We start from the raw sequence: 12,527 nt of genomic DNA, 5'->3' as shown, positions 1-12,527 counted from the left end.
CCGTTACCAGATCCTGACCTGACACTTTATGTGGATGGTTCATGTATGAGAACTAGTACAGGAGAACTAGTCGCCGCGTATGCAGTGACTACTGACACTGCAGTTATTGAAACACACCGTATTGATACTCTGTCCGCTCAAGCAGCAGAGCTAGTTGCTCTGACACAAGCCTGTATACATGCCAAGAACCTGAAGGTTAATGTTTACACAGATTCACGTTACGCATTCGGAGTTGTACACGACTTCGGAGTGCTCTGGCAGGAGAGAGGTTTTATGACTTCTCATGGAACCAAGATTCAGCATGGTCTCCTTATTCAAGCCCTGTTAGATGCCATACATTTACCGACATCTATTGCTATCATGAAATGCAAAGCACATACGAAAGTTACTGACATTATTTCCCAAGGTAATGATTTAGCAGACCGCACAGCCAAGCTTACAGCACAGACTCCAGACATTCCAGTTAATCAGACACATATTCCAGATCTGACTACATGCATGACAGTTAAGGACCCTACTCAAGATGTCATAGATATACAGTCACATGCTACTCCCGATGAAATCAAGAAGTGGTCTGAACAAGGAGGGGTCCAGACAGATCAAGGATGGTTAACGAAGGGTAGAGCCACATGGTTTCTCCCCGATTCTATGGTTCAAGTCATTATCAATACCGCACATAGTCCAGCACATTTAGGAGAAAAAGCTATGTTAGACAGTATCCAGAACATTTGGTTCAACAAGCATTTACGAGCTGCAGCCAAGCAGAAAGTCCGTACCTGTATGATATGTTGTCAGTTTAATCCAGGTAAAAGTGTTCCGGTGGAACAAGGTGGTTTCCAGCCCCCTGACCACCCTTTTGAGGTCCTCCAGATGGATTATATTCAAATGGAGCGATGTCGAGGTTTCAAGTATGTCCTTGTAGTTGTATGCGCCTTATCCAGATGGACAGAAGCATATCCAGTCCCAGATTACACAGCCGCGACCACTGCCAAGCAGTTGGTTCGTGAATTCTTCCCTAGATATGGACTCCCTAGAGTCGTATATTCTGATAACGGCCAGCCATTCTCATCTGAACTCATGAAACACGTTTCCCTGTTGTTAGGGTACCAGTGGAAGTTCCATTGTGTACGCCATCCAGAAGCAGCTGGACTAGTCGAAAGGCATAATCAGACTCTGAAAATCCGTATAGCAAAAGTATGTAAAGACAAGGGTGTGGATTGGTTAGTAGCTTTGCCAGTCGCTCTGTTTTACATGCGTATGGTCGCACATTCCAGATCAGGTCTGTCCCCGTATGAGGTCGTATTCGGCCGCCCCCCTAATATGTGGGGTACTCCTAGACCCCGAAGTATTACCGATGTTTCATGTAATATGTTGACAGATTACCTAGCTTCCTTGATGTCTGCCCTCAACTCATGTCGTTCACAGGTTGCCGCCGCATTTCCAGACAATACCGAGGTGGCACCGCACGAGATCGTTCCAGGGTCCCTTGTGATGATCAGAAATTTCGACAGATCAAGTCCGCTGGAACCACGTTGGAAGGAGCCACGTCAGGTCCTCTTGACCACCCGAACTGCCGTCAAGTTGGAAGGCAGGAAGGGGTGGGTCCACCTTTCTCATGTAAAACTTTTCAAAGGACCGAAACCAGTCTTTAAAAACATTCCCAAGAACATTTCCCAGGATTCGAAGGATTGCCAGAACATTGTTTTGAAGGACTGTCCCGCACCAGACTTTATTACAACCCCTCCCTTGTTAGAGAAAACTCCGCAACAGGAGTATAAGCAAAAGCTCAGGTCTAATAAGTCAGACAGTTTGATTGTATAAGTCCTCCCCTAGGTGAAACGGTTAGACTGTTTCTGACATGTATAAAATAGACCCCCATAGTGAGAGAGTCAGTCAAAGCTCAATCAAATATATCGTTTTTCTGAGTTTCGTATTATTCATCAGCATAATGATTTCCTGCACCAGCTATGCTTTCTATCTGTGTTTTTCAGTTCCTCATGTAAATATGTCTGCTCATGCTACAGTAGAGCACACGTTTAGTGATCTGCCTCCTCACGAATATGCATACCGCCTCGCTATGCGTAATAACACATTTATCCGTATGTTACATTATTCACACCAGACCAGCAATGCCACTAATTGTTGGGTGTGTGGTCGACTCCCCCCTTTTCAGACACCGAAGGGAGTTCTGCCACTCTTTCCTTATCCATTCTCACACAATGGTTCGTGTGGAGCATGGTCCACGTTAACGTCATCCTCAACAGATATGTCTTTTCTTAACAGTACATGTTTCCCAGACAAGCAAGGTTTCCCCCACAGAACAGGTTTAGATTTAGAAAATGAGGTATATGATTTAGGAAATTATTCGTCGAATTTCATGGTTCTGAATGTTCAGTCTGATACTACTCCAGACTCACCCGCTATTTCAGTACTACCAGTCAAAGGCGAATTATGTGTCCGTAGTTATGGTTCTGTACACATAGGTCATAGTGAATGTACTACTGTTATCCAGTATAGTGACAGTAGGAAATCTATTTTCAAAGCTTCACGTCATTCTTATTTTATTTGTGGTCAAACTGCATATGTCCGTCTGCCCCTCGATTGGGAGGGAACCTGTTACATTGCTTTCCTACTGCCACCTGTTTTTCTAGCCCCACCTGACTATCATAGGAATTCTTTCTTAGTACACACTAGACACAAGAGAAATCTCCCGATTGTCGATTATACTGAAACCGCCGCAGAGCAATTCATTGATATAGATAAAGGTGTTTTCCCTTATTTAGGTACAGTTGTAAATAGTAAACTTATTCGTAGGTTAACAAGAACCCTTGAAGCAGTAGTAGATGAGACTACCTCCGCTCTAGGTAACTTAACTGAAGAGCAATCCTTTATGAGAATTGTCGTTTTACAGAATCGTCTCGTCCTTGACGTCATACTGGCCGATAGGGGCGGGGCCTGTAGAATTCTCGGATCCAGTTGTTGTATTTTCATTCCTAATAACGCGCCGTCTGTTTATTCAGCTATAACCAGACTCCATAAAATTGCCCATCTGTTACACCAAGATCCAGGCACCTGGACATGGCCCGGTTGGTTCTGGAATATAATTTCCGCATGGGGATGGAAAGTCCTGTCCTTTCTAGGTATTGCAGTAGCGATTATATTTAGCTGCTGCCTCTGTATACAATGTGGCCCTGCGATTTGCAGCATGTGTGCTACCTCTTGTATTCCCCGTCCCAAGCCCCGTTCTAAATCTCGTTCCAAGACAATTCGAGACGAGCAAATGGTACTGTATGAAATGATAGACGGTATCATGAATATTGATGTTTCCTGATGGAAACGTAGTGACAAGGAGGGAATGTGGAAAAGTAAATTTTGCCATGTTCTGTGTCCCTACGCCTCATCCATCATGTGTTATGTGTGCATGATCAATATGCATATGTTATTCCCCATTTCTGATTAAAGACGCAATTACAGTTGTGTCCACCTCTAGTATGTTAGTTTCCAGTCCTCGTGAATACTACGAATATCAGGCCTATGTAAGTAATGTTGCCACGTTTCTCAGTGTGCACGTTATTCAATTATAAAGTCTCCGTTTCCAGGCCTCAAAAGGGCCCGGACCACAGATTCAGCTCCTGTCTCCTGAAAGCCTCGCTGAGGAGCGATACAGCCCCCACCTGTATCCTCGACCCTTCACTTACTTCCTGCCTCGCAGTGCCCGGTGCACCCCGGCTCTGCCTCTGAGTCTGCCAAAAGTATGTTATAGTTCCAGCTATCAGTTCAGTCCTCCTCCTCTGCATTCCTAAGCTACTGAACTGCATCAATAGTTTCCGTCATTGTCTAGCCTCCTCGTCTCCACGTTAGAGAAATACTGTATTTAATGGTCATTTAGTATTCTTCATCACGCACTTCATGTAGAATAATGCATGGTCCAGTCTTAGAGTCAAGTTAGCCTTTCCCCTCATGACTTCTAGTTTATATCAACATGTTCCCTAAACATTAGATACCAGATAGGGTTTAGGTACATGTCGCTCCGACCCTCCAGACTCTAGTCTCTGCTCCTAGCACAGAGTTCGTAGCCCCCAGCTTCTCCTAGTAACACGTCATTGCTAGTTTGCGCGCACCATCAGGTTAGAGGTCCCGGCTCCTTAGGTAGCCCCCTCCTATGTTTCCGCCCATTTCATGACATATTCGGTTACGTTTTGCATCACATGTCTAAGTAAACTCCCAGTTACACCTCCTTTTTACTCTTATCTCTCGCGACTGCTACGCGTCACGCCTCCTACTCCACCTACTGTTACGCCTACTGCAATGTAATGCTATGTGTTTGCGCTATGTATATAAGTCAATGTTGTTATTAAATGTTAGCGCGCTCATCCCAGACCTAGCCCCAGCAGCTGCTGGGCCTCTTTTCCCCTGCTGGGCCCCAGTTGTCCTGCTGGGCCCTGTCATTCTGTTCCTATGCAGGTTGTCCTGATCCTGTCCTTATGCTGTAATAAACCTGCAGAAACTCCTACTACCTCGAATCTTGACTCTTATTTATTGAGCTATCTGTTATGCTATAAGTCTAGTCAAAAATAGGGTATTATTTATTTATTTACCACACAATTACCATAAACCCCTGTTAGACATTATCTTTAGTCACAGACAGCAGAACAACATTTTACCACCAAGGGGTGAGCAGTGCAGTTCAGGCATATTTCAGAGAGGCCTCGCGTGGCACCTGACATGACCCTCTCCTGTTAGGATGCCCGCTGCCCCGTCCCTTGCCAACAACAAACTGCAAAGGCAACAGCTTGATATGGCTGAATATGAAAGCTTGACAGCACACATAATTCACCCAAGGGCTTGTGGAAAGTAAGCAATCGGACAGCACCAGGAAAATCCTACTGCTGATCCTGGCTGCATCTATTTTTACCTGCCTTTCAAGTAACGGTAACCTGCACACTTGTGCCTTTCAATGCTTTATTGCTTTTATTGTATTGCCTGTATATTCATTGATGTGTCTGTGACTGCTGTTCTCTGTCATCGCCTGCTGCCTCTATGTGGTCCATGCCCGTTTTCCTTCCCTCTGTTCTACTCGCTGTCCCCGTGCTCTCTGCCCGGTCTTTCCTTCTGTACCCCTCGCTGCTCCGTGTCTCTGCCCGGTTTTCCCTTCTGTTCCCCTCGCTGCCCCCGTGCCTCTCTGCCAGTTCTGCCTTCTGTTCTTAGCTGCCCCTATATTTCTGTATTCTCTATTTTGCCTCTGTGCCACTCGTTTTTTGTGCCCATCTGCCCTCTGTGCCACTCGTTTTCCCTTCGTTTTGTGACCCTTTTGCCCTCTGTGCCACTCATTTTTCTCTCGTTTTTTGTGCCCTCTGTTCCACTCGTTTTTCTCTCGTTTTTTTGTGCCCTCTGTTCCACTCGTTTTTTGTGCCCTTATGCCTTCTGCTCCACTCCTTTTTGTGCCTTTCTGCCCTCTGTTCCACTCGTTTCCTTAGTTTTTTGTGCCTTTCTGCCCTGTGTGCCACTCATTTTTTCCCTCGTTTTTGTCCCTTTCTGCCCTCTGTTCAACTCGTTTTTCCCTCATTTTTTGTGCCCATCTGCCCTCTGTTCCACTCGTTTTTTGTGCCTTTCTGCCCTCTGTTCCACTCGTTTTTTGTGCCATTCTGCCCTCTGTGCCACTCATTTCCATCATTTTTTGTGCCTTTCTGCCCTCCGTTCCACTCATTTTTTTGTGCGTTTTTGTCCCTTTCTGCCCTCTGTTCAACTCGTTTTTCCCTCATTTTTTGTGCCCATCTGCCCTCTGTTCCACTCGTTTTTTGTGCCTTTCTGCCTTCTGTGCCACTCATTTTTTCCTTGTTTTTGTGCCCCTTTTGCCTTCTGTACCACTCGTTTCCCCAGCCGCTGTGCCCCTGTGGCCCCGCCCCCCTCACTACCAACTGCCCATTCGATGCCCCCGCCTCACGATTGTATTGTTGTGGTCTCGCCGACCCTGCGCCAACATTCACAGCACTTGTGTGCTGTGAGGACGCATGGGCGTTTCATTTTTCACTATGAGGACAGGCACTCGAGTCCTGCGTACCCTCTGGGAATGTCTCACGGACCACTGGGGTCCGCGGACCACAGTTTGGGAAACGCTGGTCTAGAGGATTGCCAGAGATAGGTTTGGACTCTGATTCTGATGAAGCTGACCAACAACACCCAACAGCACAGGCAGCACAAGAAGATACATTGGCAGCAGAAGGACGAGCCAGACACACGGCCGTTACAAACAATTACTTTTAAGGTATGTGAGTGATGCTGTGTGTTACATTTTGCATAAGGCTAAACAAGAAATGCAGTGTCAAAGTAAATAACCCTAATTTCTCTGGTTGTAAAAGGTATGTTACATACTTTGCATTCCTCAGAATGTTCAAATGCAAGGACAGCATCAGTACACATTACTGAAAAAGTACAACAAACAAAATACAAAATGTTGTACAAATGTAAGAGATATTCGTGTTGGGCAGACTGTGCACTGACCTTTGCTGCACAAGTGTAGTGGAGCCTTCTGTATCAACAACACCACCTTGTGATCTACTGTGACGCGCACTCTTTGCGTCACTCACAGAGACACTACTTATACTGGATAAGTCCTCATTTTCAGCATGCCCAGCTGCTCCGCTTTGTGCTATTTGAGGTGTCTGTACGCTTTCCACTGCATGCAACTGCATGGTTACCTACAGATGCTGACCTAGCCTAACCACAGTGTCCATCCCTGAATCCCGGATGCACTTCTTCTGGCACTTAAGACACATAGATTTCAAACCCAGCTGACGCAGTCGAAATCCTCAACATTTTTATTACTTGAGAAGACCATCCTGTACTTCACCTGAGCTAGGCACCTGCATGTCCTCTTAGGTGGAAACGTGTCATGTGATTGATACTCAAATTGCAGGTAGATGTGCATACATATCGCGAAGCCTGCCACCATTGCTGATGCCCGGGGTATAGACTTGCTGATGATCTCAGTCATTTACAGACTATTTGTTTTTTGTAAAAAGTAGTGACAACCCATTGGTGACTGTGTTGTGGCTCGCCGGGCATGTTTGCGCTCATCACCAGGATGTGAGCTGCGTTGCTGTTGTGGTCCCAGTTTTTACCAGAAGTGTAAATGTCCCAGAGCTGAAAACAATGCTGCATAACATGCTACCCAGACAGTTTCTTCTCTGGCATCATGTGTGCCAATTCTAGACTGGTCCCTGCTGCTGAGATCAGGGCTTCCCATCATGTGCTGGGATCTCCTCTGCAATATCCCCAGGGTAAACAAAGCCACGTTTGGCTTTCACTATTGTGACTATATTCTAGGTCTAGGAGAATTGTTAATTACACAGGAGTAATTGGAGTAATTTCAGTAATTACACATTACTGTTGTGATGCAAAGTCAACAACGGTACGCGATTACGACAGCTTCAGTAATTAAGAGTAATTTGGGTCAAAAATCCTACTGCAGGAGCAAAGGAATCACAACAAATGCGTAAGTACGCATTACTCTTGTGATGCAAAGTTAACAAAATTACGTAACTATGCCGGGTTCAGTAATTAAGAGTAATTTGGGTCAAAAATCCTACAGCAGGAGCTAAGGAATCACAACAAATGCGTAAGTACGCATTACTCTTGTGATCCAAAGTTAACAACATTACGTAACTTTGCCGGGTTTAGTATTTAAGAGTAATTTGGGTCAAAAATTCTACTGCACGAGCAATGGAAAGACCAAAAATGCGTAATTACGCATTGCTCTTGTGATGCGAAGTTTACAAAACTATGTGACTATGCCAGCTTCAGTAATTAAGGGTAATTTGCAGGAGCAAAGGAAAAGCCATCTATGGGAGAACGAGCAGCTGCTGGCTGCTACTCTTCGTGTCCTGTAGCATTTAGTTCTATTTTCTTAGCACAAAATACATTTTGTGCTACATGCTGGATTATGCTTCTCACACAATTTTGCAAAATTACGAGTAACTATGCAGTAATTATAAGTAATTACGCTAAAGAGAATTACGCCTGTTACACCACCCCTACTGCATTTCCGAGATGTAGTAATCATTGTCCAGTTGGTGGCCAGAAGCATGAGAACCTCCAAAGAGCCAGAGCATCCAGGGCCTCAATGGAAACTGTATTTGCATGAAAAATATATATTTGCATAAAATCATAAAACCTTTATTTCCAGTGGCTGGGTGTGATTGCCTATTTTCCTATGAACTTTCAGACAAAACCAACCACCTAAAAAGTGAACAATTTCCATACGAACAAAATATCTGGATTTAGCCCTACCTTTATTGTTGGCATCTATGGACACGGTCAAATCAGATGCGTTGGACAAATCCGGCTGTTGGAAGAGCTCAGGCAGGTCAGGGTAATTCTCATAGAGAGATGTCGCCAACTCGATCAGTATGTACTTGTTGGATTTGTTTTGAATCTTATTTCTTTTGCTCACTTCTGGAATCCCAGTGCGGCACAGCAGATCCTTCAACATTTGGTGAATTGAGTGGACCGCTGCAGAGCCTTCTGCGGAGAGCTTCATCATTTCAGCACAGTCCTGCCCCATTTTTGTGATCCGAGATGCAGGAGATGGCTCTGTATCCCACTTTCCGCTGCTCTCTTGCAGCAACTTGGAAAGAGCTCTGCGGAAGTGGTAGACCTTCGGTGCATCTTCAGGATCCATAGCGTTGTAGGTTTTAGCCGTGAGGGTTTGGCTCAGGATGGAGATTCCAAATGTATTCAGTATTTTATTGCCGGGATATTCTGCTACAGCGTGTTCATATGGATGCTTGCAGGCCCACCACCAGGCATGGCCTCCAATGAGCAAGCCCCCTCCTTCAGCCACAAACTCTTGGATTTTCTGTGCCTCGCTATCACTGTACGACGTGCAGCAGTAGACGCTGAGATTTGGGGTTAGGATCGAATATTCACTTGCCACATTGTTTGCATTGAGAAGTTCCTGGAGCCCCTTCAGACCACTCACCATGCCAATCTTCCCTTTTCTCCCTGCAGCCAGCCAAGAGATTGCGTTGAGGAGGAAGGGCTTCAGAGGAGCTGTGTTTATATGGTTCTCATGTCCAGCCACGACAACCCTTCCTTTCCCATAGCGTGCCGCAGCTAGAATTGACCGATGAGAATCATCAAGTCCAACGGGGAAGGCCAGTTGCCCATGGACCAGGAGATGGGAGGCTGTCCCTCCATTATTAATGTTCAGGTCTGAGACACCAGTTAGAAGATGCCTCATATCCTTGATGATGTCAATCCCATGTCTGAAAAACAAGAACACAATCATGTCAGCATGTGCACTGTGGAAAACACAACACAATCATGACAGCCTTTGCATTGTGGCAAACAGCAATACAACCATCTCAGTATGTACACTGTGGAAATTAACAACACAACCATGTCAGCATGTGCACTGTGGAATTTAACAACACAATCATCTCAGCATGTGCAGTGTGGGAAACCCAAAACAGCGATTCCAGAGTGTACACTGTGGGAAACAACAACGCAATCCTTCCAGAGTGTACAGTGTGGGAAACAACAACACAATCATCTCAGCATGTGCAGTGTGGGAAACCCAAAACAGCGATTCCAGAGTGTACACTGTGGGAAACAACCACACAATCATCTCAGCATGTGCAGTGTGAGAAACCCAAATCAGTCATTCCAGAGTGTACACTGTGGGAAACAACCACACAATACCTCCAGAGTGTACACTGTGGGAAACAACAACACAATCATCTCAGCATGTGCAGTGTGAGAAACCCAAATCGGTCATTCCAGAGTGTACACTATGGGAAACAACAACACAATCCTTCCAGAGTGTACACTGCGGGAAACAACAACACAATCCTTCCAGAGTGTACACTGTGGGAAACAACAACACAATCATCTCAGCATGTGCAGTGTGAGAAACCCAAATCAGTCATTCCAGAGTGTACACTATGGGAAACAACAACACAATCCTTCCAGAGTGTACACTGTGGGAAACAACAACACAATCATCTCAGCATGTGCAGTGTGGGAAACCCAAAACAGCCATTCCAGAGTGTACACTGTGGGAAACAACCACACAATACCTCCAGAGTGTACACTGTGGGAAACAACAACACAATCATCTCAGCATGTGCAGTGTGAGAAACCCAAATCAGTCATTCCAGAGTGTACACTGTGGGAAACAACAACACAATCCTTCCAGAGTGTACACTGTGGGAAACAACAACACAATCCTTCCAGAGTGTACACTATGGGAAACAACAACACAATCCTTCCAGAGTGTACACTATGGGAAACAACAACACAATCCTTCCAGAGTGTACACTGCGGGAAACAACAACACAATCCTTCCAGAGTGTACACTATGGGAAACAACAACACAATCATCTCAGCATGTGCAGTGTGGGAAACCCAAATCAGTCATTCCAGAGTGTACACTATGGGAAACAACAACACAATCCTTCCAGAGTGTACACTGTGGAAAACAACAACACAATCCTTCCAGAGTGTACACTGTGGGAAACAACAACACAATCCTTCCAGAGTGTACACTGTGGGAAACAACAACACAATCAGTCTTGTCCTTTTCTGAAATGTGCAATGATTATGACACGCTATGCACATTTTGCCCCTTGGTTGGAACTACGTTGCTATATACTCACCTTTGTGAGACCTTTCCGGTGATATACTTCTGTGTCGTCCAACACCAAAATTTTAAGTGTATTTGTCGATCTGAAAGTTTGGTTTTGGTTCCCTTTTGAGCTCTTTATCTTTTTCATAACAGGTTCCTTGTTAGACGCACCTAGATATTACCTTTGTTCACTGTGTCACACGAACGGCCCTTTTGTCTTCTTTTAGGATTCAACGTCTTCAAGGACACATCATACGTTCTGTATATTTCACTTTTGATGCCCACTACCACATTGTCTATTGGAGTATTACAATTGTTTTGTTTATGCCTTAGGATTTTGTCTTCTCTTAGGAACACTAGAGAATTTTGATTTTATTATCTCCGTCCGGACATTTATGTGACCTATTACAATGTACCACTGATGGACTTGGCCTTTCCCCTGAAATTTTTTGCTTTTTGCCCCCCTAATTTGGGATGTCTCCCCCATGGGTATAAACCTGTATAGGCCATGTGTGGTGTGAGACACCTTGTTAATATGGAATATCATGTAATGGTGTGAGCACATGTAAATTTCCCCCATTGTGTAAAATGTACCCTGGTGAAATGCTGTGTTTTTAAAATGGATGCCCAGGCTATGTGTGTGCCACCTGACTGCAGGAGGTTAGCAGTCTAGTCGTTAGGTACCCAGTCACCCCTAGATTTTGGAGGGAAGCCTGGCACCCAGGGTGCTCAACCCCTCCCCTTGAGCCAGTTTAGGCCAGCTTTGCCAACATTCTAGAAGGTTCTGGCACCGCCCGGGAGGAGGGTATAAGTAAGGGGGATGTGCCACCAGAGAGTCAGACAGAGCTGGGACAGGAACGTGAGGGGACCTGCTGCGAGGTGCTACCGCCACATGGGCCTGTGAGCTGGGCCCTGCCCCCTAACCCCTCCTGTACTGTCCCCCGGGCCCCTGACGAAGGAGGGCCCCTACCCAGGTCCCTGACACTGTGGGGACTGTGAATTACGCCAGCGCTGTGTAGCAGGAGCCCCAGGAGGTGAGGAGTGGGCCCGTCAGGAACTGAGGTGGGACTGTCTACCCCCCTCTGGAGGAGCTGTGGCCCCCTTGGAAGCGCTGGGCCGTGAGGAGCCACCTGGGGAGGATTGGGCCCCCGAGGGACTGTGGCATGCTAAAGCACCGTGCCCTGTGACTGGTGTGGCCCCCGGAGTGCTGTTGGCCCTGAGAGCTGTGTGGGCCGAGGGAGGAGGGGTGCGCTGTGAATAGCGCAGTTTGCTGAGTAGAATAGCGCCGTGTGGCCTGAAGGGACTGTGAGGGGGATAGAGCTGGAGGAGCCTACCCTCGTTTTGGCGCGCTTGCGGAAATATAAATAATTATTAGAAGGGAGCCTACCCCTGATTGCGGCCGTCCTCACCGCCGCAGCCCGGCGACGCCTTGTAGGGACCCCCACTGTTGTGGTTAATGTTGCAGCGGCCCCCGGTGCCAGGAGAGGGCCGCCGAAGTGAAGAGAGGCCGCGTTAGGCCCTGAGGCCGCCGTCACCGGTGTCACGTGATGGGGGCGCCCGGCCGCGTCATTGGCCGCGCCCCCGCCCAGCCTCGCACGGATTGGCTACCCAGCCGGGCAGCAGGAAGAGTCCCGTAAAGCCGCGGAAGCCGCTGCAAAGCCCCGGGATCCCGTGAGGCCAAGGGAACCCGAGCGAAGCCGACGGCGGTGTTGCGGGGCTACCGTGGTGAAGAGGGAGCCCCGACTGGCCACGAGAAGCGTCGCCGCCGTGAGGAGAGAGAGCGGAGTGCGGGAGCCTACCCCGCCTCCGCCTGTGACGGAGTGCCCCGAGGAGAGCCCGAGCAGGCCGACGGAAGCCCCGGGACCCCGGAAGGAAGGAGGGGCCCGGGTGAAGAGGGAGC

At 47.1% G+C, this 12,527-nt stretch overlaps 1 protein-coding gene across 1 annotated transcript in view; it reads right to left on the bottom strand.

Moving 5' to 3' along the window:
• LOC144805708 (TRPM8 channel-associated factor homolog) overlaps positions 1–12,527 on the bottom strand; it is a 90,317-nt gene that overhangs the window by 70,137 nt on the left and 7,653 nt on the right. Inside the window, exon 2 of the mRNA XM_078672209.1 lies at positions 8,290–9,266. Within this exon, the coding sequence (XP_078528335.1) occupies positions 8,290–9,266 (977 nt within the window). The remainder of the gene's footprint in view (positions 1–8,289; positions 9,267–12,527) is intronic.

Source organism: Lissotriton helveticus (assembly GCF_964261635.1).
Source record: "Lissotriton helveticus chromosome 1_1 unlocalized genomic scaffold, aLisHel1.1 SUPER_1_unloc_2, whole genome shotgun sequence".
Classification (NCBI taxonomy): Eukaryota; Metazoa; Chordata; class Amphibia; order Caudata; family Salamandridae; genus Lissotriton; species Lissotriton helveticus.
This window is presented reverse-complemented; position numbering and strand designations above follow the sequence as displayed.